The 27696-nt window shown below is 49.4% G+C and overlaps 1 protein-coding gene across 7 annotated transcripts in view; it reads right to left on the bottom strand.

Moving 5' to 3' along the window:
* The window catches only part of RXRG (retinoid X receptor gamma), a 77626-nt gene that overhangs the window by 2428 nt on the left and 47502 nt on the right, over positions 1–27696 (bottom strand). For 3 of the 7 annotated variants that reach the window (XM_080407395.1, XM_080407396.1, XM_080407392.1), the window contains 6 exons: positions 9521–9780; positions 6180–6324; positions 5307–5486; positions 1670–1830; positions 819–948; positions 54–186 (listed from right to left, as the gene is read on the bottom strand). In XM_080407395.1, the coding sequence (XP_080263521.1) occupies positions 54–186; positions 819–948; positions 1670–1830; positions 5307–5486; positions 6180–6324; positions 9521–9780 (1009 nt within the window). Of the gene's footprint in view, positions 1–53; positions 187–818; positions 949–1669; positions 1831–5306; positions 5487–6179; positions 6325–9520; positions 9781–19520; positions 21512–21544; positions 22675–24952; positions 27669–27696 lie in introns of those variants that run through there. The other 4 variants (XM_080407391.1, XM_080407400.1, XM_080407398.1 and 1 more) reach the window with 4 other exon arrangements.

The raw sequence follows: 27696 nt of genomic DNA, 5'->3' as shown, positions 1-27696 counted from the left end.
ACAGAGGTAGCCTGGCCACCTCTACCAGGGCATGGCAAAACCAGGCCACATACCTGTCAAAGATGGAGCCCACACCAGCACTGTGAGCGCTGCTGCGGTGCACGTGCAAGCCTGTGGCCAGAAGGATGCCATCTTGCACTGACACAGAGCGATGGGAAAAAGAGGCGATGAGCAGCTCATTCCAGCCTGCAAGAGGAGATGTGCAGGACACAAGAGGTAGTTCAGCAGAGTATCAGTCCTGCATGAAGTGGGAGAGCTGGTTTCTCCCTGCTGGCTTCAGACTCAGCTCACAGGAGAGATGGAACCCCAGGTATCAACTGCACCCTTGCCAACACTGCAAGGGATTGCAAACCCTGACCAGTAGCAAGGAAGGTGCAGAAAAAGACTCAAATGGGGAACAAAATAAAAGGGGGTGGGGTGGGGGAAGAGAACATGCTGGGTTTTCCTCCTAAAAACCCCTATTCCTTGCTTTAGCAACCCCTTTACATCATTTTACATGTTACACACTAATGTGCTGCACACATAGTAAGCTCTACAGCCATAAGAACTGCATTAACTGGACACATTTATTCACTCTCTTCCTGCCCTCCTACACATCTCCATTAAGACAGGAACAAACAGAAGATTCCACTGCCCCATCCACAGCCGCTGCCAACCGCTCATCATGGCTCAGGAAGGGTTGCTCACCCTGTGACAGTGGGGATGGATCAGCTCAGGATTTTGCATTCACCATCCTGCCTGACTGCCATGGCACACGGCCCAGAGAGGGGACAGGGGTACCAGGAATAGCTCCAGTGGCCACAGGTGGGGGATGTTACCTGCCCGGAGGAGAATGACTTGGTCTTCCAACGTCAGGTCGGAGAAGTGGGGGATTCGCTTGGCCCACTCAACAAGTGTGAAGAGCTGCTTGTCAGCTGCATGGCATATGTTGGTGACAGGGTCATTAGTCTAATTAAAAGAGATATAAAAAGAGCAGAGGAAAAGATGAAAATTTATCAATCAAAAACCTTGTATAATCACTGTCTGCACTGCACATAGTATCAGATCAAGGTGATGATACTCAGAGCCCACAAGTAAAATCAAGTTGCCAGTAATCTCCGCTGTGTACCATTAGGAAGAGAAGATATTTACTCCTACTACTCCCCCTCTACACCCAGCCAAATCAGCTGGTTGCTAGACTCTTCTGTTTACTTGCTGTTCCTTGCAAAGCAACTCCTGCATGGTAGGCTGTAGACCTGCTCCCCAGGGCATAGCTAAACCCCATCAAACAGCCTCTGAACAGGCATGAACAGCAGTTTTATCCAAACCACAGCAGTAAACTTGCTGTGTTCAGCTCCGTTCCAGTCTTGGTCACTGGGGCAGACAAGCAGTGCCCACGTATGTGCAACTGTAGAAGCCAGCACCGGGCTCAGACTCTCTGGCATCCAGCTACTGCCCTATCTACTCACTGAAACCAAAGGGAACTGGAAAAAAAATACTAGGAAAATAACGTATAAGTAGTTTTCTAGTTGTTGTTCAGAGTAGCTTCAAAAGAAAATTGTGGTGATTTTTAGGCAGTGCAAAGCAAAAACCCCTTACAAAATGCTAGCCCTTCATGCGAGGTTTGCCTTTTCAAATCGCACCTCTAAGGCTCTCATCTCTAGATGCAAGTGATATTAGTGCTCCTTACCGAGCTCTCCGTGTTCACGTCGCTGTACGCCTCCGTCTTGGGTTCAACTGCCAGCTCAGCTTCCAGGATCCTCTCCACGGGCATGTCCTCGCTGCCACTGCTTGTGGACTCAGCCTCATGCTCGCTCCGCTCCCTGCTCCTCTGCCTCTCCTCCTGTACAGCTGCGGGACAGAAATGTCACTCTTTACATGCACAGCAACACTCGGTCACAGTGGGGCCCCTTTCCTCTGGAAGCAGGGACCAGAAACCCACTCAGGAGAGGCAGAACAGCAAATAAATGGATGTTTCAGGTCTATGTCCACCACTTTGGGGGTGCTTTAGACCAGCAGCCTCCACATTTGACAAAAGGTTGGGATTTCCAAGGTGCGAAGCTCTGGAATAAAGGAAAGAGGAGTTGATACCTCCAGGTGGCAGCCTGGACTCAGCTGTCACTAGATGCTGGAGGAGACAGGAGAGACCCAGCACCCAGACAGACAGTGGTTTGCTGTGCTCACAGAGTGCTTCAAACAGTCCCGCAGCGGTCAGAGCATCCAGCAGCAGAGCTAGACAGTCCCTCATCTCCAGTTGGATACACACACTCTCTACCTCTTTTCTGAGCAAAAGCTTACCCAGCCTGGTTCAGCCCTGGCGTCACCTCTCTCTCCACCACCTCTCTTCCCAACCCTCCCCACTAGAAAGCAGATCCTAGCACCTCCAAATGCCCCAATGCCTTCACTCTCTCCTCCCATCTCTGCACATTTTCCAAAATATCTACTGACTGGAGGAACAGAATCACTGAAACTCTCTCCAGATCTCAGCTATTAACCCCCAGGGCCGCTGGGTGTGTGGAGGACAGGTCAGTGTAGGACATGAGCACAAGGCTTGTACAATAGAAGTTCTGGGTGCACATTTTTGTTGGAGAAATCTTAAAGGGAAATAAGAAAATCCTGCTTAATTTTTTTTTAAAAAGTGACCAGCAGGTGTCATATCTGTTTAGCTCATTGCTGGGGAGAAATGCCCCAAAACTACAGTTGTGCTACCATCTCTCCCCTGGGTGAGCATACTGCAACAGGCAGGGACCCAAAGCACCCAGTAACCCGTGAGGGACAGGTAGGCAGCTGGCCTGGTCTCAGAGAACAGCCTGTACCAAGCTGTAGGCGTCTATACACCTGAAATGAAAGGTTCAGTGGGTGAGAAGCTGACCCCTGCCACACAGACGTTGGTGCTTCACCATTCAACAGCTTAATGGCATCCCGCCCCGTTAGCTGAGCACCAGGCAGTCAGCACCCAGAGGAGAGAGAAAACCACCAAGGCCAAGCGATAAAAAGTCCTTTAAGAGGAGAGTGGACCTGCATAAACACCAGGGGACCTCAAGGAAGGGACCAGCTCAGCAAGCTCACAGCCAGCCTGGGGGAGAATTTGATTCCCATTTTCTCAGTTAGGTAAGTGCTGCTGGTAGAAGAGTGTGACAAGCTTTTAGGTCAAATACTTGGATTAGGAGATTCTTTTTCTCCATTTGTCTTCACAGCTCTTCTGTTTGTAGCAGTGTCAGGAAACAAGCCCTTACATCAGCCCTGTCTCACCCTTACGTTAGTGTGCTTTCAGGGGAAGGGCCAAACCAGGGGAGGCGCCTCAGCACTAAGGCTCATGATCATTTTGCAATGCTCAGTGCTTCCCTGCATTTCTCCCAGCTGAGAGGATGTGCTTCCCAGCACTGCCCAGCTGCTGGGAACTGGCAGCACCCAAGAAGAGGGCTCAGTGGGGCATCCAGTCTGGCACTGGCGAGGGAGGGCAACAAGGGATGCACATATGTGCCAGCCAGCTGGGGGGAGCATTTGTCCTTTTCAGGGTGACGGACAGGAATAAGCCAGGGAAGTGTTTCTAAAGTCATCAAAAGCTTAGTGGGAGGAAGAACATGCCAAGGAAAGACCAATCCCATCACTCAGCCCCCAAACTCATACAAGACTCCTTGTTAAAGTTGCAGACTGTCTCCAGTTTCTGCAGCTCCTGGAAAGCCCCTGTGGTTATTGCAGCCAAATCCCTGCAGGATCCACCAAGATCCTGGGGTTTAAATTTTCACACTCTGCAAAGGGAAGTTGCGTTGATGCCCTGGTCCTCTGAACCACTTTGCACCCAGCTGGAAGGGAGAACTGTGCCTGGGATTAGGTTTTTGATTCAAGCTTGGCATTTAACAGCCCCCCGCTGCCCTAAGCAGTTGAGGCAACACAGCCCTGATGATGCTACAGGGAACAGGATGAGGCTCAGCCGGTGCCCAGTGTTACACTGCTTCCCCAGGCTCTGCCCTGCACAGAGCAGCCTCATGCTCCTCAGGGGGACAGCATGGCCTCCAAAAGGGACAGCTACACAGCCTGTTAACATTCAACCCCAGAGGCTGCACAGTTATTTTATCTTGGAAAAAAGCATCTTAAACGCTGTCCTAGTTGTTACTACCTGACCTCGCATCTGTCAGTGTGATCTGGGAGACTATCCAGCTCAGCAGACCTTGTTCCACCGAGGACAGAGCAACTAGCTGCAGAGAGCAGAGGTGGACAAACGCCCGTGCCATTGGGCTTGCCTTTCCCTGCAGCAGAGACTCACTTGGTGGCTTTTACAGAGAGTTTGTACTTTCCAGATTTGGGTGGGAGAGAGGCAGGGCTGCAGGACCCACCACAGACTTGTCACCCTTAGCAGCTCTTGGAGCCTTCCTTCAAGTCAGTGCAAAATCCCTCTAAGTCCAATTGCCTCAAGTTGGATCCTTGCTCTGGATCAACAGCTTCAGTGGTTTGGGCCAGAAACACAGTCCTTTGGGGGATGCAGTGAGTGCATGTGGAGTATGGAAGAGGGTGCATGGACTGTTCCCATACAGCTCTCTCCTGCAGCACAAGGACACCACAGAATGCAAGCTGTACCAGAGCTCATCTCAAATAGCAAGGTTAACAGTGGAAATGCCAGAGAACTATAAGAGAGAGCAATAAATCATTCGCCCTAATCTTCCAGTGTGAGAATAAGGTAGTGACAATTGAAGCAAGCTAAAAATGAAAGAGGAGGTTGCTCTTCACACAGGAGACAAGCAGGCTGCAGGACTCGTCACTGCTAGGTGCTGTCCACAGCAGAGGTTTACAGGGGTCCAAGGGGTCCAGGCCATTAAGGGTCGCTAACTAAGGGCAAGCTTGTGTCAAAAATCAGTTAATAGATTCCATAGTCACCAGTATGAGCATTTAGGTGGGATGGGAGGAAAAACATAGTGTAGTAGCTTCCCCATCACCCTCTTTTCTTTTTAGTCCCTCTTTCTTATTAGGAAAAATTTCTTCACCAAAAGGGTGGTCAAGCACTGGGACAGGCAGCCCAGGGAAGTGGTTGAGTCACCATCCCTGGGGGTGTTTAAAAGACACATAGACGTGGTGGTTTGGGACATGGCTTAGTGGTGGACTTGGCAGTGCTCAGTTAACAGTTGGACTAGACGATCTTAAAGGTCTTTCCCAACCTAAACGTTTCTATGATTCTCATTTCCTTTCCGAAATGAGGTCAAAAACACTCTGAATCTGTCAGTGTGGGGTTTTGGAATGTTCCAGCCTTGGAGGGCCACCAAGAGCCAGAATTACCCTAATGAATGCAAGGAAAATTTCTAAGCCCATTCTGTCCACCAGCCCACACGTACCTTCCCTCTTCATCCCCATGGCGAGGCACTTCTGATAGCGGCAGTACTGGCAGCGGTTGCGTTGGCGCTTGTCTATGAGGCAGTCCTTGTTGTCACGGCAGGTGTAGATCAGGTCCTTCCGGATTGTCCTCTTGAAGAAGCCTTTGCAGCCCTCACAGCTGTACACCCCATAGTGCTTCCCTGGGGAGGCCAGGGGAGGCCATCAATGGGCAGGCAGGTATCTGCCCTCCCCTCCAGCATGGAGGAGCTCGAACCAACCCCAAAGGTGAAAAAACTGGCTGCAGGGTATCATCTTAGCCAGCCTGACTTGGCTTTAGCGGCTCTTTGCTTGAACAGCGACCAGCAGCAGTCAAACCATAGGACCACTGCTTTCCTGTGATAAGGAGGGACCACATCCCAGGGGAAGGATGTGGAGCCACATCTTAGCTGCAGTTCAAGTGTAGAAAAGCCATACACAGCAAATGGGGTACACTGATATGAAGGGGGTCTGCAAGGCACCAGCTAGGCTGCAGTCTTTGGGGTAGGAGAGAAAACACAGGCACAGCCAAAGCCCAGCTAACACAGAGCACAGGTAAATGAGAACACAGTGATTTTGGTCTATTTACCTTTGATAAACAGGGACAAAACCTAAAATGAGGTTACACACATGAGGGAGAAGAGCACAGCTTTTAGGTTTGCTGTCTTTTGGACACAGTGCAACCCACCTGCAAAACATACAGCCTGCCCTTGGGTAAGCCAGACCCAGCTACAAACCCTGTGATGCCCGCATGGCTCCAGCAAGCCTCCAGCGTTCACTCCTGCACGAGCCTTGCCTCAGAGCATCAGGGGAGCTTTCATTGCACAAAGCCTTCCCCAAGAAAGAAAACCTCCTACCTGAGGACCTGTCCCCACAGATGGCACAGATGTGTTTGGCTAAGGATCCTGGGCTTGTAGATGGGTAATTCATGTTCCCAATCCCTGGGAGACCTGGCAAGGGCTTGACATCCTCTGAGCTGCTGACATTGTTCAGGACATTGAGCTGCAGAAGCCACAAGACAGGTTAAAAGGTTGAGATTCATACCTCAATGAAACCATCCCCAAACTGAGCTGACCTCTCCCTTGCTGCTCCTGCTGGGCTCGTCCTACAAGCTTATCTCCAGCAACTCCACGGGGCTGCCATGGGCAGACAGACATCCTCTGGTGAATCCAGCTGGAGCGGTTTAAGCAGATGCTTGGTAGCAGATATTGCCTCTCACCCTGTCCTGATGCTGTAACCAAAGCCAGGACTAAGCAGAACTGGAAAAGGGCAGGCAGCAACCCTCAGCTGCTCAGTTACAGCCTCCAAGCGACAAGGCTGGTGGGATCCTGCCCGCTTCATTAGACCATGCTGATCACTGGCTGCTTGCTGCCTCAGCCATTAACAGCTTAGTAAGAAAGACCTTTGCAGCCAGGTGATTTGTTGCAATTAAACCTGCATTGCTGCATGGCTAGGGAAGCTGCAATGACATTTTTTTAAAAAGTAATAAATAAGAAAAAAAAGCTTTAAGTGCATTAGCTTCCCTGCCTTGTGATATGCAAATCTGCATAAACACTTGAAAACGTGGTCACTCCCTGGGACTTCAGCTCCCAAACACTGTCACAGGCTGGAGAATGGAGCAGATGTGGGGTTGCCAGATTAAACAAAACAGGGAGCAGGCTGAGCATCTAAAAATCAGATGCAGCGAGACACAGGCAAATGGCCCAGAGTCCCCAGCTGAGATCCCTGGGAGCTGCTCATGGCTGCGGCACGGCACGTTAAAGGTTACAAACCGACATCGATTAGAGACCAAAGCCTGATGTTGCCCAGGGCTTTGTTTTATTGCTATTTGCTTTCGAGCTGTTGTCGGCAGGGCAGTGAGGATTAAGGGCCATGGAGCACGTTTTGTCAAAAGCAGTCTGGGCAGAGCAATGCCTCTGTAAAACCACTATCACGTCACCTTTCCCATTGCCATGCTTTGAGGGATGGGTACGGTTTCTTTATCATTAACCTTGCTTTTAAGTCACCCCAATTTTTTGGCTAAAGTTCTTCGCAGCAAGAGGGCAGAAGAAGGGACAGAAAACAAGATTTTCGATGAAAATCCAGCTACAGCCTTTGTTAGAGTCTCCATAACATTTAAACCACTAGATTTCATGCATGCTGTTGCAAGTTCTCCATTTGCTCCAAGAAATGGTTCATTTCCCATGAAAAAGTATAATAATTTCCACAAGGGATTTCAGCAGAGAACAAGTAGGGTTCATCCCATTGGGATTTCTGGACCTGTCATTAGAAAAAGAAAAAGAGGCAGCCTGTTTTCATCTTCCCTCCCCACTGTCCCTTCATTTTCAAAGCTTCAAAGGTCTTGTGACATTGAAAATACAAATTTTCCAGCAAAAATTACCTCTCTAGGAGACAGGGATTTTGCCCTACTAGAAAATAAAAGTGCATAGGCAAAAACTGCCCAGAAGAACAGAGATTTGCTCTCCCCAGCAGAGACCCAGACCAGGCAGTGGCAGCTGTAAATCCTAATTCCTAATGCTTCAAAATCTGAACTTGGCCCAAGGAAAGGAGAAAACAACCCCTTCCTCCCACAAGAGCCCTTTTTTTAAAAACAAAGTGGCTACCTTTTTTACCCTGAAAACTTCTTCTTGGCAAGATGCTGAGCCAGAAGGAACTTTTTATGGTTTAAAACGTTACTCAGGACTCAGGTACCACCTTTTCTTTCTCTCCGGCTGCACTTTGAGACAATAACAGGGAGAGAGGGTTCATGGGGTGGAGGGGGAGGGAAATGGGGCAGTTTTAGCCATCAGTGTCCTCAGAGCTTGACTCCTGCAGGTTAAGTGCAATCATGTACGGTATCTGGGACAACTGCTTGAACCCAAACCCATTAGCTGCCTTCCTGCCAAATCCCCAAGGCCCAGCTGTCTCCTTGCATTAAAGGCAACAGAAATGAAACCCACTCCTCAGAGCTGGGAACTTGGCGCAGTGCCCAAATTGGGAAAACCACTTCCCAGAGCATCCCGAACCCCAAAGGGAAGGCTTCCATGCAGCAAATGCTGCCACCAGCTCCACCACCACAAAGCACCTGCCCTGGATGCCATGGGTACAAATATCGTGAGGTTGGTGGGGAACAGTTGGGTGGTACGAGGGGAGGAAGGATGCCCACTGCAGACAGCCAAGACACACGCTGGAGTTAAGGGTGCTGGTGAAAGGTAAGGCAAACCTGTCAAGTCACCCTTCTTCTCTCTCAGAGCTCTTCAGAGGCCTCCCCATACCATCCTCTCCCAGCCTTAGTGGCAGGCGCTAGGAAGAGCTTCAGACAGATGGTGGAGTGACAGCAGGGTATGGGGCAGAGAGGGCTCAGGGACCATCCCCTCGCTGGGTCCTCAGTGAAAACCATGAGGCTCTTGAGCCTTCCTTACCTTCGGGTCCCACAAATAAAATGTGAAGCCTTGTTAATAAAAGGTAGAATTCCTGCTTAGATCTGGACTCCCAGAACATTTCAGCATACTATCAAAATTCCATGCTGCCACCTTGGTCCCAGCCATGCTGGAGGGGGTGCCAGGTTTTTAGGGCAGCGTGTCCCCGCCCCTGCTCCACAGAGCCACCTTGGGAGGCTCCCAGCTCATCCATGGCTCTGGGGAGGCATCAATCCTAACACCTGGGTCTCACCCCTGTCTGGAGGGGAAACCTCAGCACCTGAGTGAGCTCAGGCAGTAAGGACAGTAGTGCTTAATTTGTCTTCAGGCGAAGTCTATATGCAACACAGTACATGGCTAGCATTTAGCATTAACATCTGTCTCTCTCTCTAGAAAGTCTGTCTCCTTTCCAAATAATGAAACAAAGCAGATATCCTTTTGCAGGAAGAAGGGGAATGCTTCACATGCTTCACCCCTTGGCTATCCTGATTATTTCCATGTACAGTAATTACACACACTACAATAGATGCAGTGGAGGGGAACTGGACTGTACCCGTGGCGAAGACAGACCTGGAAATTAGCTCTCTCCCCTTATCGTGCAGGGTATTTTGAAATACATACAGCCAGGGACATTTATGTGGAGAGACTCACAGGCTGGAAATTGTTCTTTACAGCTGATCTCCTTAAGTGGCCAAAACACACCAGACTCCCCACCATGCAATCCACTGCCTCAAATTTTGGGGCTTTGCCCAGTCTGAACACCACAGAGTGTAGCGAAACAAGTGTGCACGTCTCCCTACCTGCGGACTGGCGTGTGTCACAAAATTCATGCCTGGGGCTGAGGACAGAGAGACAGGGTGCGAGCCGATGGAGGACGCGATGACTCTGTATGGCGAGCCCAGCGCGTTCACCGGAGACCCAATGGCATTCATGGGGGACGGCAGTGCCCGGGAGGCGTTTGCAGGGGCCTCGAGGTAGTTGTGGTGTCCGTCCACTGAATTTCCTGTGGAAAGGCTTGACGACAGGCTCACAGATGTGGAGCTGGCGTGGACAGGGGAATCTACAGGGAGAAACAGAACGATTAAATACACTATGAGCGAGGCTGGCTGTACAGCAGTCAGCTGCCCAGCCTTGGTCGTGTCAGCTTAGATGCTGGCCAAGGCTCAACGCCAACCAGCAAACATGCCTTATGTTAAAAAGGGAACGAGCAAAATGTTGATTACACTACGGGAAATAGTTACATACAGCAACAAAACATACTATGAAGATAACAGTTCATAGTCAAGTCTTCTTTCACTGCTGCAGTGCCTCAGCTGACTTGGAAGAAGGCACCCCTACCTGCCTGCTGCTGGTTTTCTCTAAACTATTCCCTGAGGCCCCATTTCTTTTGTCCAAGCCGGCTCTAGAGACAGCTCACATCTGAAACCATGAAAGCCCCACCGACCAGGCTGGAAACCCTAAATGCTGCCCGTATCTCATGAAGCACGTTTGCTCCCTGTGATGGCTCAGCAGGCTCCTCTTCCCCTGGCTCAGCTCTTTCCCTTCCCACCCACTTATCTCTCCACCGTGCTATTTCAAATGCTCCTCCAGCTCTCAGAACTTGATGCCAGCATCTTCAGGAAGGGCTGGAGCAATGCAGGACAAACTGCCCACGACATGCTAGCAACACAGATTATGGGACAAGGCACCCACAAAATATTTCTTCCATCACTTTTCCTCCCTTAGTATGAGACAGAACAGAGATTGTGGCCACACAGACATGCCTGGGCACAGCCTCACAGCCACAAGGAAAGAGGGCTTCCTCCCCCCATGGCGAATAGCTCCAGTGTACATTGCCAAACTGAGCCTTACAGCAGCCCCACAAGATCCAATCTGCTGCAGAACACCACCGGGGAAGAGGTGGCAGAGAAAAGCCATATAACCTCAAACACGGCCACTTCAGGGCAGTTTCTGAGGCTGAACACCTCACCCAAGGCCTAAACGCTGTCTCCTATAAGACCAATCTCAATTATTCAGAGGGTATCTGGGCATCAAATGCCCACTAGTCCCAATGGGTCATGTATCTAGCTGTATTTTAAGGATTTATACGACCTTTCCTCCCTCCCCTAGAGTTTACCAACCCCAGTTAGCATTAACTGTCATTAACATTTCAATGAACCATCGTTTCTCTGTTGGTTTTTCAACACAGGAGATCATTCCCTGGAGTAGCAAAGGAAAGATGTTCTGTGGGAAGGTCACATGGTTGGTTTTCCATGGCTGGCACAGAGGATGCTTGTTCCCATTGCAGCACTTTGGTGTTTTGTTTGTTTCTTTCTTTCTTCCTTTTAACATTATTGCAAAGTTATTTACCTGACAGTGTTTGTTATTTTACCTGAAGTAACAATCAAATCTGATTCAAAGGGAAGATGCACAATAAAGACGGGAAAAGGTCAGCTTGCTGAATAACATTAAAGACATTTGTCAGAGTCAAGGAGGACTCGATCCGCCGTTATCAACCCACTTCAGACTTAATTCTGCAGAGGGAGGGGGAGAAAAGGTCTTTGTCAATTCTTGCTTTGGCTTTTTGGATCAATTCTCCCAGTGGGAAAGCGATGTGCAGCAAGAGACAGCCAGCTCAATGACAACAGCAGAAGCCTTGGAGGCAGCGAGGCGGTCTGAAGGCAGAGCCAGGGCTTCTGCCTGCTGCTAGAGACAGTCACCCTACATCCCCCTGCCACCATCACAGACACACAGCCCATTTTCTGTTAGTAGACAGCAAAATCCCTACCTTGTAATGTCTTCCAAGCGCAAAAGCCTTTCACCCCAGAGAGAGCCGCCAGGACAGCCTTTAGCAGGGGGCAGAAGATATGCTGTTTGCCTGGCCCTCGTCTGACCTAAGTGCTCATCTCACAGAGGCACCTCCGTTGTTTCCTGGGACTTAAAAGGACCATCCTGACTTGTACCATTATTGGCTTCAGAGACAAGCAAATGCATTTTTCATCACCTGCAAGTAGTCTGGTACCACAGCATGCAGCCCTCCCCAGCATCTCTAGCACAGACTTATAAAGAAATTGGGTTTATGCCTCTTTAAACAATTAGAGAAACATCATTGCCTTTGAGGATTCTTCAGCTCGGAAAATAAGCCACTGAAGAAGAGACTGGGCAGAAATCTATCACACCAGGACAGCTAAGGAAAAGAATGATTCTTCATCCTCTTCCATTAACACAGAAAAGGGCATGTTTTGAAAGTATCATGCAGAAGATTTAAACTAATAAGAAAAGACTCCTCAGAGAGTTATTTAACTGTTTGCATTTACACCAGACCTTACAGAAATGCTGTCATATTGAAGTTTCTCCATTAGAAAAGCACCAAGTTTCATAAGAACCCACAGCAAGCAAGGCTTTCAGAGGGGACTGCAGGCCAGGACAAGCCCCACAGTGTGCTCATGTCCATGCCAAGAGGCGACTGTTCAAGGGCTAAGGCCAGGGGAATCTCCTGGCCCCCAGGATAGGATCAAAGGTTGAAGCCAGGAAGCCTGGAGGGCTTGTACCTACCTCTCTTACCCCAGCAATGAGACACCAAAGAGGAAGCACGAATGCATGGAGGAGTGTTTGCTGGTAGGGATGGATGGATAAATGAAAATACCTACTGCCAGAGCCTGATGACACAAGTCAGAGTTAACAGGTTTGTTTCCACAGTGTCTGGCCACACTGTCCTGCCAAGGCTGTGACAAACCCATCAGTGTTAACTTTCCATTTACCAATGAATGATTTCATCCATCTGTTATAAACTGTAATACAAACCCCATTTAGAAAAGAAGAAACAAACAGACCAAGCAAAAAACTCCCCCAAAAAACCCAAAGCAAAGCACTCCTGCAAGGCTGTCCGAACTCTGACTTCCAGCCCCTCCATACTGAGCTTCTCATTTTCAGGCTGGACTGCTCTGAGAGGGATATAATATGTGACTGCTACCAGGTTTTCAGCTTGTACGAGGAACAATTTGTATGACTGGCAAAAGGCGTGCAGTAAAAGCCATGCCAAAGCATCCTCAACACTGGGGTTACTTATTCCCTAAGCTAAGTACCCTCAAAGTTGTTTCAGTCCAAAGGAGCCAGGGTGGCTTGAGCAAAGAAAACAGCAGACTGCAAGTCTGATTCATGATTTTTCAATTTGAATTATTTAATTCAAATTCAATATATTGAATTAATCAAATTATTAAACTAAATGATCTGCAGGAAAATACTGATGGTCTGTGTCCCTCACCTCCCAACAGCAAGAAACCAGTAAGGTCGTGGGCTTGCAGGGATGGCTTGGTTTTCCTCAAGGTATTTCCCCCCTCTCATTTGGGGGACAAACAGAAATGTCAACACGGCAGTCGAGCGGGACCAGCGAGGAACTGCTCCGCAGCAGGGAAGCAGCTCTGGGACCGAGCGGTGGACGACTGGGCAGACAGGACTCAGTCCTGCATGCCAGCCACAGCCTCTCTAGCGGCATTTGGCACAGGTGACATTTACACAGGCCAAAGTGAGCCCGGAGTCTGTCCGTCAGGTAATGCAAGGTGACAAGCAGTGCCGGGGTTTCAGCCAGCTGCGCCGGGCCCTGCGGAGCGGAGGGCAGCGCTGTGTCGGCAGGCGAGGGCTCTACGGCTTGCACAGCCCCTGCCTTTGAGCACCAAGTGTGGCTCCTAGACCGGCCAGGGCCTCCACATCTGCTGGAAAAAACTGGCTGAGGCCCCGCATCAAGCATCAGGGCTCACTAATACTTTTAACCACCTGCTCCAGATTCAAGATGAGCTTACTTCTGATCCACAAATGGGGCTGTTTAGGTCTCTCTCCTGTCTCCCTCCTCTACAGGAATGCTTGGACAGGTAGTTTCCCAATGAGAGGTTCAGGGAAGCCTGATACCGTTTATATTTCTCTCCTGGAAGAGAAGAGGAAGAGAGGACAGGAGGGAACTGCCTCGTGTGGATTCTCTGATGTCTCCACTGCAAACATGCAGTGTCCAGAGAACCCTGTGCCTCAATCAACCTGCCACAAGCTCTCTTGTACTGAAATGCATATACTCCAGATTTCTTTTTGAAGGAAGCAAAGTTTAAAAAGAAGAAACTTGCTTCTGGGTGCTTTGCTGTTTCAAACTGCCTCTACAAATGTATCACATCACTTACTGCAGAGAACAGCCATGGGTTGGAAGCGTGCGCACAGAAGCAACGTCGGTCCTGTTGCTTTAGCATTCAGAATAAGGTTCATATCTAAGGTCAGACTAGACAACTCTGCTGACATGAGAAAAAATAGTAAAGACCACCCTAAAAAGCACTCAGTTCTCTGCGTTTTGACAACAGTGCCCTTGAGGACATAAGCAACAGCGTTATGTTTACCCATCAGCCACTGAAGCTCAGCAAGGACTCAAAGCTTTGATATTTCACTTTCACCGGTGTTTCATCTCTACCCTAGCAAAATCCTAGTCCAGGGATGGGAAACTTGCATGAATAGCCTCAAATCAGGAACAGAAGAACACTGCCCACATCACAGCAGATATGTAATTGTCCAACAGATGTGCCTGCAAAGCACAAAAACCCAGGTCCACCACAGCAATGCTAAACAGCCTGGGCTAATGCAGCTAAGCTGGTCCAGGACCAATACTAGCTCAATAAAACCAGCTTGGACACCCCTGCGCTGTGACCACTTCACATGTAAAGCTGGGGCAGACGCAGAAGCAAAGACCACCCGCAAGAGCGGGCAAGTGACCCCAAATGACTTGGCAAAGGCAGTAGGAGGAGAAGCATCCAGGCTGCAGCCAACGAAGCTGTCTTGGTTCTCACCCAAATAACAGCAGTCCCAGAAACACCAGTCTCACCAATTATATTTGAGTGGGAAGTGGAACGAGAATGCACGGAGACCAGTAACATCCAGTCCCTACATACACTATTTAACCCACATGGGTTGCAAGGTCGTTTTGGTTAATGCCCCTTGAGCCCTAACACCTAGCAAAGCCTTGCAAGGGAAGGTACCAGTGTTAAACACCAGGGTCTTTCTGCAACTAAGGCCTAAAGCAATCCCACCTCCGGAGATCTGCAGATGCCTGGCAAGCCTTGAGATGATGACAACCTTCACAGTTTTGTTTTTAGTGTCAGAGAGAATCAAAAGCTGGAACTCTTCAAATAACGACAAACACACTTGTGCTTCTGAGGCCTCAGATATACACAGAAAAGTTTCATTTAATTGGCATGAACAATTAAAGGTGCAAGTTGCCCTGCCTGATACATGACTAGCAAAACTTTGCAGATACTTCACCCTCTGCAGATCAGAGAGCACCGAGAAGTGGGAAGAGACATGCAGAGAAGGGCTGATTCCAGCAGAGGAGCACGGGTGTGCGTGGGAGGTACAGCTTGGCAGGCAGCTCGTCCTTGGGAATGACCTTCAAGGGGAAATACCTGTGAGAAACACTCCTGAAACTGGATGCGATTATGTAGCAGGGAGCCCACGTTAACTAGAAACAAATAGTTTTGCTGCGATAACTGCAGAATTAGTTTTTATTTAATGCATGGGAGCTAAAATGAAAAACTATTCCCTTTCTGGTGATATTTTTAACTGTCCAAGCAGATTTCCACAGGCAATACAGATTGCCAGGCTAATATCCTACAGAAAGGTTACTGGTTTTGCCTTGCTTTTAAGGTCCAGTAACCTTTGTGTTTCCACCTTCCTGCTCAACTCCGAGTCAATAAATAATGCAGCCTTCCCCTGACAGTTAACATCACGCAGGAGCAAAAAATTTTGGAGCCGTGCTGACACATATGTGAGCAGGGGCTTCTGCAACAGGGCAGGAAAATCTTTCCCCTCAGCTCTCCGGGTGGTGGAAAGAGTTGCTTCTTCCCGGGTAATGCTCCTGTGCCACCCTTGCAAACAGGGGCCACCCAAAACCCGGCCCACAAGAGGCTGCGTGCTGGAAGCACAGGAGACTTTCACCTGCCCTGGTGCAGGCTCAACATCAGATGCTACTTTGAGATCCTGGTCCAATTCAACTGAAAATGGACAGTGGGTCAATAGCTTAATATGTACAAGGACCTTTGGACAAGACACACCTGCAGTATAACAACATACTCTCCTCTTCAGAAAGCCAGGCTTAAGGAGGAGGGAAGGAAGGAGCAGAGTCCACAGAAGCTACGCGGGCTTTGCCATGACTTTGACAAGAACCATGCATTACAGGGTAACTGTGGCTGTGGTGATCTTACCAACCAAAAACTCCTTTAGCAACTGCTTGCCAGGTAATTAAAATAAGGACTGCAAGCTAAATTAACTCACCCTAACAAGGTATCACATCCCTCTGGTGACTACAGTAACACACAAGAGTTGAATCAACTTTCTCATCTCTAAAGGAATAAATCTGTTGAATTTGAGGCCTGAAAGGTTTTTCATGATTATCTGAGCAGATTTCCCACCTGGACAGCGAGATCTCCAGCATCCACCAGGAAGAAACATGCACAAATTCCTACAGTGGTCTTTGAACTCCTGGAGAGGCTACAGCCCCCCATCAGAATGGATCCCACTGGCTGCAGGGTCCATGGCTGCCCCACATAATTGAAGGCAACTGTCTCCTGCTTTAAAAAATACATAATTTTTGAAAAAATTCTGCATTTCCCTAGCTGCAAGAGCTGCCTAGTCACTGGATTTTCCCACACCTTGGCTAGGTCAAAGAGCTCTCTTCCATCTTCCGATATGCATGTACAGGTACAGACACGGCAAGACATGGGACCCAGGGAACAAGCATTCTGTAGGTCACAAAACCCGGGACCATCACAGGTGAAAAAGGTGCCAGCCAGCCAGGCACAACCTGGGTTTTCCTCTTCCTATCCCCCAAACGACCCAGCCTAACCCCGCTTTGCTTGGGAGAGCTGACAAGATTGCAGCCGGAGGTGGTGTGGCCACCGGCCAAGTTACATGAGTACTAATAAAAGAGACTTTGTGGAGGAGCCAAGTTAGCTCTTGTCCCCAACCAACGGTGCCAGAGAGTGCTCAGAGAGAAAGGACAGCCAACACAGCATCTTTCCTTGCCCTGGGAGCTGGGCTCTGGATGAAATGCATCCTTCTGGAAGATAAAACCACATTTTGAAGCTCTTTCCCTGCTCCTGCAACCCAGGCTGTGAAGGCAAATCCATCTGCCTTAGTGCACATCTCCTGATTTAGATGTCTACGAGTGACTCATCTGAACACCTTCCCTGCTACTCTCTCATCTGCAACACTTCACAGCCTGACTGTCCTTTCCTCATCACAAATCATGTGCTTATTATCAATTTGCGTATGTACGTTCTCAGACAAATTTGATGGTGTCATTCTGACATTTAAGATCAGAGTGACACTTATACCAAAACCACATACCTTATTTCTAACTTGAATGCAGATAAAATTAAGTTAAACCATATGTAACAGTTGCTTGAATGCAAAAAAAGAAAGCAAATATAGTTGCGCTTTTTTTTTGCTGTTCTCCTCAAAATGAAGCCCGGAATTTCAGAGCTAAAGGAAATCTGAATACAATAAGATCTTGATATGCCAAACAGCAGCAGCCACATCACCTTAACTCTGCCCTCCAGCAATGCAGTGCAAGAACAGTGAATGCAACAAGCTGACAGCCTAGTGTGGACACTGCCCTTTTCCACAGTCCTGATGTCCCCCTTCATGGTACCAGCACAGGCAGGAGCAGGACCAGTTTCATAGCTATTTTAGAGGAGGGAGGAGTAGCAGAGACCATGAACATATTGTAGGCCTGATGGTGATGCAGATTGCCTGCATGGGCTTTGTGGTGAGTACCCCATGGCTGTGGGAAGCTGCCACACACCCCCTCCACCAATGGTGACCATGACCTATCCTGCTTCTTCCCTCTTGAAGCCTGTTCTCCCACACAGCCCATGGGCCCTAAAGCTGTCTAGCCAGAGCAGCAGTTGCCTTCTCAACCAGCCAGAAATCCCTCTGCAGACCCAACAACCCAAGGAAAGGCAGCCCCCACACCACCCGCAGCCCCACCAAGCTGCCTCAGGGGCATGGAAGCCCTCCAGCTTTGAGGGGAGTGTAGATGTGAGTGGTAACTCACAGGTCTGTAGGGTCCAGGGAGCAGAGGACAGGCCAGAGCAGCTGTTTTAAAGCAGCCCAAACAAAATATAGCCAATGCTTTTGCACCTGTGCCAGCAGTTCACCTGCAGAAAACACCTCTGATTTTCTAAAGCAAATCAGAAGCAGGTTAACACACCAGTTAAATATACTTCTAAGTGAAAGTTGGAATCCCAATATACAGAACTGTTGGTGGGCTGGAGAACCGTCCCTTCACCTTTATTGGCGGAGCAGAAATAACTCTGCTTCTACTATCAATTTTCTCTCCTAGAAATCCCCCAAAAGCTCTGCAGAGTGCTGGGACCCCTGTTTCTACAGAGAGCTGTGCCTGGTTCCTATGAAGATCAGTTTGAATGTCGCTTTTCTTTTGCTTCCTTGTAAATTTGTAATACTCAAATGAAACACAAATAACACTTCCATTGTTTCACTCTTCTTGCAGCAACAGAACAAAGTTTGGCTTGCCTTTGCTTATCCCTTAAAAACACCAGTGAGCAATAGATTCTTCCAACGAGTCGTCTCTTTTCAGAAACTGCCTAAAAAGGTATTTTGGAAAGTCAAACGCTTGTGAAACTTGGGGATGACTTGATGCAATACCAATGACTTTTCTGGAGTTGGAGAATTACCAGAGGTGAGCATCTGGTGCCAGAGGGAGGGGGAAAAAATACACACATAGAAGAAACATCCCATGTGCAATCCAACGCCTGCACGAACCTCTTCCCTAGCAGAAAAATAACAGGTTGATGTATACAGCCTGGGGGCCTCCAGAGCGAGTCCTAGAGGCATTTATCCACCCTGAAGGGCTGGGAGCAACTTGAGGAGTTTTCCAGGGATACAGACTTTGTACATCCATAAACAACGATGCACTTTAACTTCCCTGGAGCAGCATCAATATTTTGTCAGCAGCCAATACGTGGGTGCTCCCAGCCCCTGGCAGCTGAGCACTCCAACCTGCACGCGCCCTGCCTCAGCTGGGGACCACCCTACAGATCCTCAACCCATTCCCCTTCTGCATCCCTCACGTTAGGACAAGAGGAATAACTTCAGCTAAAAACGACGTGCAAGCCCCAGTAATTGCAAAGCCCATTTCCCAAGAGCAAGTTCTGGTTTCTGCAGCCGCGGCTTGCTCACGGCTGGCGTGCAGGGGGTATTGCAGCTCGCAGCCACGCAGACGCAGCCCTTCGCAGACCACTGCCTCACCATGCAGCCTCATTTGGCTAATCTGACACAGCTTCACACGATTATGGTGGTATCTGTGTCACAAGGGCAGAAGACAGCCACCAGCCGAGGAAAGAGCCCTCTTTAGTTTTTCTTGGGGGCTGTTTTACGTTTTTTTTTTCCTCCAACTTAATAAAAATGCAATTGGAAAGATATTGACTTGGTTTGACCCTATTCTTTAAATTAATAGATTCGGCGCATCACACGCAAACACATATATGCATCTCTCAGACGCCATATGCTAAACTCCAGAGCAAAGAGTCATGGTTGGACTCACCTGCATAATTTCAGGCAGCTTGGTTTGGCTGTGCTGAAGTTCACAGCCCAGATAATCACAGAACAGCTTCAATCATAAGCACACAGGCACCGTAGGTTACAGCCCCATACGAGCTAGGTTAAACATGTTTTTAATTTCCCTTTACCACCACCCCCCGTACTCCTACTGTGGAATCAGTTCCTCCACCTAACCCAGAAGGCACAGATTGCAAACGCAAGTAAAATACTTACTGCCAAAGCCCGCAGGAAACTTAATGAAGTGAGGATAATTCCCATACATGTTTAATCTTCAGTTCATCTCTTGCCTTTCTAAACACAACTGCCGTCTCTAACTTCAAAGCTGCCTGGAGTGCAGCACAAGCCGCCGGGGTCGGGACATGGCTCTGCAGGAGCAGGGGCTCTCGGAGGGTGCCGGGGCAGCTGCCTCCTCCAGTGGCCTCATCCTTGCTTCACGCCGGCAGCAGCTGCTCGCCGGGATGAGACATGCTCTTGTTCTCCGCCGCTCAGGGCTGGCTCCCGGGCTCAGCTGTCTCGGCTCCCTGCAAATTCACAGCGGACCGTCCGGGTAGCATAATCGCCCGGATAAGACGCTGATCAATGCATGACTGCTCCAGTATAGATCAGAAATTGGGAGGAGGGGGGGAGGTTAAGTTGTTTAGGGGAGGAGCATCGTGGGGAAGGAGGGGGGTGCTTTGCTTTTCCACCAGTGAAGACTCAATGCAGTTTATTAGTTATACTAGCCCCAGCCATGTGGAGGTGTTTTCCAGACATGCAAAGTACCCACCCAGAGGGGCTGGCGCCCTGATGATGGGCTGGCTGATAGACAGGGCAGGAGCACATATGCAACAGTCCCAGCACCTTGGGACTCAGGCTGTTCAGGGCAGGGAGCTCCACGCTCCCATCCCACACCAAGCCTTGCCTCAGCTGCGCTCCTGGCACCAAGTCACAGCCCCCCGGTCACCTCTAAGAAAAGCAGCCAGGACTGAGGAGGACCAGGACCTTTCTGGGGCTAGTGGTGCTACAAGTTCAACTCCCAACCCCATCCGAAGGACTCAAAAAAAGCACCCAAACCACCCCAAAAAGCATCATTAGCCAGTTGCTAAAGCTGTATGGGATGGGACAAGGTGGGGACATGGGACAGAGTCCAGGGGGGCTCAATCCATGCCACGTACAGCCAGTAAAGCATTCACAGCCACAGCAGCAGAATGCAGCAGGCTTCATAGACAGTCCCTTATATACATCCACAACTTTGCTGTCAGGGTGGGTGGGCAATAAATTGAATTACTGCAGGAAACAGGTAGAAATAAGCAGAAACAAGCAGCCAGTTGCCAGATGGGACAAAGCCACACGCAGCCTCCAGCACTGCCTCCTCCAGTGACTGGTACTCTGAAGGGGGAGCAGCCCCAGTGCCCTGCCCAGCCAAGTCCCCAACCCAGCCACTGCAGTTTTGAGGAGAGGCAGTAGCACAGCCCACCGTTTCTGGTTTCTGATCTGGGTGACCTCGGATGAAGTCACCTCGAAGGAATGGAGGAGGAAGGAATTTTGCCCGAGGTTGTAAGGCACACAGAGACCAAGGTCTGCACTGCCTTAAGCATGTGTGGGAGAAGGAGGTAGGTTACAGCCCTGCCTTTGGCCAGCCACATGGTAAAGAAAGGGGGTATGGGGCGAGTAAGGGGCTCTGTCTTCCCAGGGAGTCCACAAACCACCTTCACACACAAGATGGGGAGCATGCAGCAGCCAGACAAAAGAGGGAAAAACAGCAGATTAGGATGTTTGGCATCCTTCAAGGGCCTGCTGGCTCTTGGCCCCCTCCAGGTCACCCAAGGGCCCATGCTGCCCTTTGGCACTAAGCATGCCGCAAGGGGAAGGCATGCAATATGCCAGCACAGAGCTGCTCACAGCATCCAGCCACAGCTCGGGCGGATGCTGACGGAGGTGCTGTCAGCCCCGAGGTATCGTGTGTGCAGGAGAAGGAAAGGTTACCCTTGTTAGCTCTGTTTCTTCCTTCGCTCTCAGACATTGCCATACCCTTTTCTCTCTAGCCAGAGTTTAAGCAAGAGAAGGGGTGTTTTTCCCTCCCTCATATTAATAAACTTTAAAATTATTTTTAAAAGATTATTTTGGCTTACTCCCATTTCTGCTCTGCATCTGTGCACAGGGACCTGGTAATGCACAATATCACGAGGTCACCATGACACAGACGCACAGCTTTTTATGGGTAGCAGGTACATTCAACTCCAGAACTTGAAGTTTACCTGGGAATACGAACTTAACATTTGGGAGTGCATCTCCACACTGCAGACTGAATGGATAACCAGATTGCTGTCAGGAGCAAGGAGGTCTGCAGGCAACAGTATCAGCATTCTGCATAGCCCATTAGCTGTAGTCCAGGTATATATGCACTGGTTTTTCCTCACAGTTCAAAAAAAAAAAATAAAAAAAATAATATCAGTATTCAGAGTAGGTTCTACTGAGGCAAAAGAACAAGTAACTGCAGTCTTGCAGGGAGAATGCGAACAGAAGAGATCGCTCTTGTATTTTCTGTCTGGCCAGTTTTCACATCTCATTTGTTTTATTGTACAAACATTAATGGCACTGCAGAACTGTTTCAGAGGAGGAGAGGCAGCTGAGTGGCATGCTTACATGCCCTGCTCACAGGCTACAAGTTTTGACCTCTGAGGAAGGGAGACCAGAGGGTTTGATAACAAATGCAAAAGTATAACAGAGCTGTTATAATACTATGGACTAGCTATAGACCATGTGGTGCTATGTCCTGTCCCTCTCCCTGTTGAGCTGAGCTGGTGTCCTCCCCTGCCACCACTCCAACAAGGACGTTCCCAGCTCACATCCTCAGCAAGGGCCAGTCCTCCAAGTGTTCACAACTCCATCCAGGCACAGGAGGTGTAGGCACAGCTCCTGTTTCAGTGGGTGCTGCCCCACACTCACCAGGCCATGCTCCCACACACCCATGAGTCCCTTCAAAACAATCTCCACCCTGCACCAAACCCAAGAGGCATTAGGTCACAGGCAACTACAGGGATTTCTAACGTGTAGGCAAAGTCTGCTATTTCAGGATCACGCTGGCTTTGCCTCTGGTGCTACCCTCTAACAGCCACACTAGGGATCCTTGCTAGGGGCAGGAGGGAAGAGCCAGGCATGGGGCAGGGATGCCCCAGGGCCCTGCAGGCAGAGACCCAGAGCACTGCAAGGTGGCTTGTTACAATCTTTGGATAGAAAATTGGATTTCTCAGCAGGGTAAGTTTTCTTCCTCTGTGACAAGGCTGAAAGAAACATTTTTCAATCAAGAACTCCAACAAACTGCTTCCAAAAGAAGCGATTTTCACAACATCTTCAATAGGATCCAAGACTTCCACAGAAGAGAGGGACTCTGGTGTCAGGGGAAAGCTTTGGCATGACGGGAAACATCTAGAGACCTTTCCCATCATCTGTCCATCACCCTGCAGAGATACACCGGGGTCACCTACCCCAGTCCCCAGGTGCCCACCAGAACTCAGAACTGAGCCACTGTTTCAAGACAAATTCACTCTCGCACAACAGTTTTGCTTCCACCTGCTTCAGCTACCAACCCAGCCTGGCTTGTCCCTTGTCCTCAGGCTGGACAAGGGGGCTGTGCCCTTGCTGAGAAGCCATGGGGCAGGGTGGGAGCAGCCCCGGCTGTGTGACTAGTTCAGCCCCAGCAGCACTGGGACAGGGAGGTGTGAGCAACAAAGCAGCTTTGCGTTTTAAGCGCCAACCGTGCTGAGATTTAGTAGTACCATTAAATCTTACCAACCACACGGGATCTCAGCCGCTTTAATTCCATGCTAATGAAGTTTTAGTGGGGAATTATTTTTATTGATCTGCCCAGAGCAAAGAGCCTGATTTTAGTCCAGCACTGCCAGCACCCCCTTCTCCATCCCTCTTTCTTCCAGCTGAGAAGAAAGGGGAGAGGAAAGAAGACAAAACAGCTCTGAGCTCCTTAAAAAGGTTGGCAGTCCCAAGCAGTAAGTGGATTACTTTATTGATTTTTTTAGCAGATCTGGGTTAGTGAGCGCTTAGTGCTGCAGAACACATGTACACACTGAGCGACTCGAAGGAAACCCTTCCAGGCCCTTTCCTCAGGCAAAGCAAGCACCAGGCAATTCATTAAGGGGACCACCATGGGTTTCGTGGCATGGAGAGGCTCCAGGCCCTGCACCCAGATCAGTCTGTGATGGACTCCAGGAACCAGCTCAGTTTCTCGAGTAGTATTGCAGGACCTTAGAGGCAGCCCTTCGGTTTCTACTAGAAATAGCACATCACCACTTCAAAAAACTGAATGCTTTTTATTCCTGTCTGTGTCTCCCCCCACCTTGTTATGTAAAAGCAGGAGACATTATTAATGACTGGCACTGTTATTTTAGGAAGGAAAGCCATCTCCACGCCACAACCTGATGGGACTCTGTGCTGCACACTGCCATCCAGCAGCTGCACCTTGGGGGGTTTCGGTCAGAGCAGGACTCTTGTCAAAGCAGTGCTGATTCAAGCCAGCTGAGATGCTAACCTGGTGCTGACATCCCTGACTCACTCACCTCCCAGTTAGCTTTCCAAAGCCATTGTACTGAAGCTGATATTTCAGCAGTGTATTGGAATAGCATCTGGAAGACCTCTCAGCACCACTCCGTCAACCGAGCCTTTTGGGATGCTGGTCTCTGGAGCCAGACCCTAAACTCATGAAGGCCTAAAGTGGAATAATCACATCACACCCTGACCTAGAACCAGGAAAGCTGGAGATTAAATATCATACATTTTCCTTGCACTATTGGATTGAACCAAAAAAAACCCAAACATAATTAAGAAGACCATCAGTCCCCCATCCCATCTCTGTTTAAAGGCAGGGGCATTCTACAGTAACATATGTGGCAACAGTATACGCAAATAAAAAGGCTGCAGCCCTCATAAACCTACAGCTGCACATGCATCTTCTTCCTGACACACTGCTTTGGAGCTGCAGAGTCCCAGAGAAAACCCACTGCCCACAGAGTGCTGGCAGTAGAGTGGGGGCTCCCTTCACATCGCTAGTGAGGTGCAATAGGGGCTACCAGGCCGAGTGCCCCAGGAGCCAAAATGCCCATTCCCCTCCCTGCTGCCTCTGAGGGAGGACACACGGACACCAGGTGACATGCTTAGGGCCAAACAAGAAGTCAGTGGCAGAACAGAGACTTGAAATTGGGTTTCTCCAGCCTAACCGATGGACTGGCCCAACCTCATCTATCTGCTGCACTGGCTGGCGTTGGCCCGGGACAGGCAAGAGTTACCAAAAGCAAAATGCCCCCTGTGATTCCCTGGATAAAGAGAGGAAGGGAGCTACTGCATCAGCCCTTCCCCAGCCAGCCCTGTCCTTTCTCACGGTTGTCTCTTGTCAAGCAATAACCACAGACACTGAGCTAATGAAATTAGCCTCAGAGCCTCACCGGGCTAATGCAATTACCAGCAGCAGCATATTCAAACAGCACCACAAACACACCGGCAGTAACACAGCCCACCCTCTCCTTCTACCCAGGCCTTTCCCATCTTTCCCTGAGCCCCATAGCTGCCACCTGCTGTGGGTCCCCTCCCCAGGGTCTGCAGGGCATGGGCCACCATCCCCAGCATCAGGCTGCTCCAGGGAGGGCTCTGCCTACCTTGCAGAAAGCACAGTCCCATGCAGCCAAGAGCAGCCTCTGAGGGCAGATAATTCCCAGTCTGTTTAAACCTTGGGAGACCTTCAATTACCAGCACCATAATGAGGCCCTTGACACTAATCGGCGGTGTCACCGAATCCTCTTACGCCTGCCTAAGCGCCTCCAGCAGCTTTGCTGGTTGCAGGGCCCAGCTGCCCACTCCTCCAGGGAATTACCTCCCCAGGCAGACACCAGTGGTGGCACAAGTACGTTTTAACACAGATGCAGGTGAGACGCTCCCAGGCGCTACTGCCAGATGACACAATGACAGAGATACCTGAGCAAGGCCTCCATACAGCCCAGAGGGCACCTGGGACCAAGCCCACACTGGAGACACGTTGATGTGGACAAACATTGCAAAATTACAAGAGGAGCTATTTTAACACTAATGCTCCATATTAGAGATGCAAAGGGCAGGTTTACATCCATCTGTCTCTGACTGAAGTGTCGTCTATACCATCAAGCCAAGGTCATTCTCTGGGATGCTCCAAGAAACTTTTCAGCCTCTAACCGCGGATGGCAGGTGACCCCGTCTCGCTCCGCTCCTCTGCACTGGCACTCATTCACAGGGCAACAGGCAGCTCCCTCCACACATCCGTTCTGACTCACACTTTCTGCTCCAACAATGCACTTTTTAATATCATGCGAGGAGCAAAAACAACAGGTCCACTATAATGCCGAGATATCCTGAGGCAGAAAATCCATTTGGAGCCCAGCTAGAGAGAGTCAAGTCAATTAGACACTTTCTGGGGCGTCAAGCTGCCAACAATCCCGGCCTTTGTAACAGCGAAGAATCACTGCCTATGTGCTTCCCAGCGACTCCCCCTTGCCAGAGCAGAAAGGTCAGCAGTGGTAGCGTCATGGAAAAGCATGCAGCGAAGTATTCCTGGGAAGGTGGGTCCAAAAAAATAGCCATTTGGACCCTCTGGAAAATATTTCTTTGTCAAAAGCATCCATTGCTTCGGGTTGGGTTTGCAAGGGAATAAGCAAGCGTGTAATACAGATTTGTGCTAACATCACATAGAGGTTTGGGCATGTATCGAGAAGCAATGGTTTGGTCAGAGTGCTAGCTCAGGGTTTGGGAGCTGGCGAGTCCCTGCCTGCTTTCAGACAGGTCGCTCCACCTTTTTAGCTTTGCTAGAATAAAGATTGTAGACAAAAAAGGAGCCACAATACTGCAACTGGAAGAGTCACACTTCCTCGCACTTCAAGGTAAGCACCTGACTTCTCTTGTCCATGGTGCAAGGCAGCAAACTGGGCTATAAAACCAGGATTCCAGGTTAGATGAGCACCAAATGAAGCCAGGATTTCTATAGGCAAATGCTAAAGTCACTCAGTTCCAAAGGCATGTCTCTGACCAAAAGGCCATCATGTCCAGAGGAGATTTTGGTGGAAAATGAACACTCAGCTCTTAAAGTCCACCCTGGCGTGTCATTTGGTGCTCAGCAAGAGACTTTCAAATGACAGGTTAAAAAAAAAAAAAGTTCACTTGATACCTCCTTGATATCACCCTGCAAGCAAACTTCCCAATCAGTGTCAGAGGACCTAGCAGTTGTCATTTAAATGCAAGCCACTCTTTAACCCTGCTGTCTATATAATGGGATTTCTGTAAAATGCCTGAAAACAGCTAGTTTGCCTTCCTTCAAAGAAAACTACACCCTGAAGACCAAGATTTCCTCATCTTATGAAAAAAGTTCTCCAAGAAACCTTAGAAGATACAGCCTATGCAACTGCCTGCAATTTTGCTGTTTTCCCACAACAACCATTTCTCAGAGGAAATATTTCAACAGAAAATGGATCCTTGACCAGGTTAACCCTGCATTGTCACTTGTAGGGACAGGAACTCAAAAAACCACCCCACAACAAACCCTCAGTCACAAAAACCTAAGGATTTCAGGGCTTCTCTGACTACTCAGAAACAAACTACCAAAGTGAAACTCAGCCCCCCCCCCCCCCCCCGCCTATCTCTGCAGAACTCCTGGAAAACTTTCAAAAAGCCTTTCCTTCCTGGATCCTGTTCCATTCTTCATTCTCTTTTGCTGGGAAATCTGGATTTCTGTGAGCAAGACTACGTTACCCTCTTTGGCAAGGGCCTGAGCTGGGTGGCACAGAGCTGACAAGGGACAGCCCAGCCACACAAGGTATCTGCTGGACCTTGCATGTGTTGATGGCCACCAGAGCTCAGTACAGAGTGGGGAACATGTTGTTACAGCACTGTCCTGCACAAGGCCACAAAGGGTTCCCACCTACATCACGCGTGGCAGGTGCCTGCTGCTTTGCTTGCTACTTTCACTCTGTGCATCCCCATGTTCATGCTTTTACATTTCCTCCTGCTTCAGCAAGTGCAAAACTCCAGAGACAACCTGTCAATCTCCATCACATCCAGCTGCCTCAGATGGTCTATTTATACCAGTCAGGCAAACATGGATATCTTGGAGTTCAAGGTAACATGGGTTATTTCTGCTCCGAGTTGCTCCTGTCTTAGGGGAGGAAGGCTTGGAAGTACCCAAAAGGAACAGCTTCACACACAATACCTTCACGACAGAGGGCACAGTAGCCATCACCAGTCACAGCCCAGTCCCCAAGGTCCCAGTCACAGCAGCCACACACACACACCCAAAGCCCAGAAAATTTATATCCATCATAAGACACATCATCCCAGGCTCCTCTGTATCATGCCATGGGAGAGGGGACATCAGCACGTA

Source organism: Falco punctatus (assembly GCF_963210335.1).
Source record: "Falco punctatus genome assembly, chromosome: 11".
Classification (NCBI taxonomy): Eukaryota; Metazoa; Chordata; class Aves; order Falconiformes; family Falconidae; genus Falco; species Falco punctatus.
Note: the sequence above shows the minus strand (reverse complement) of the source record. Positions and strands in the feature narration are given on the sequence as shown.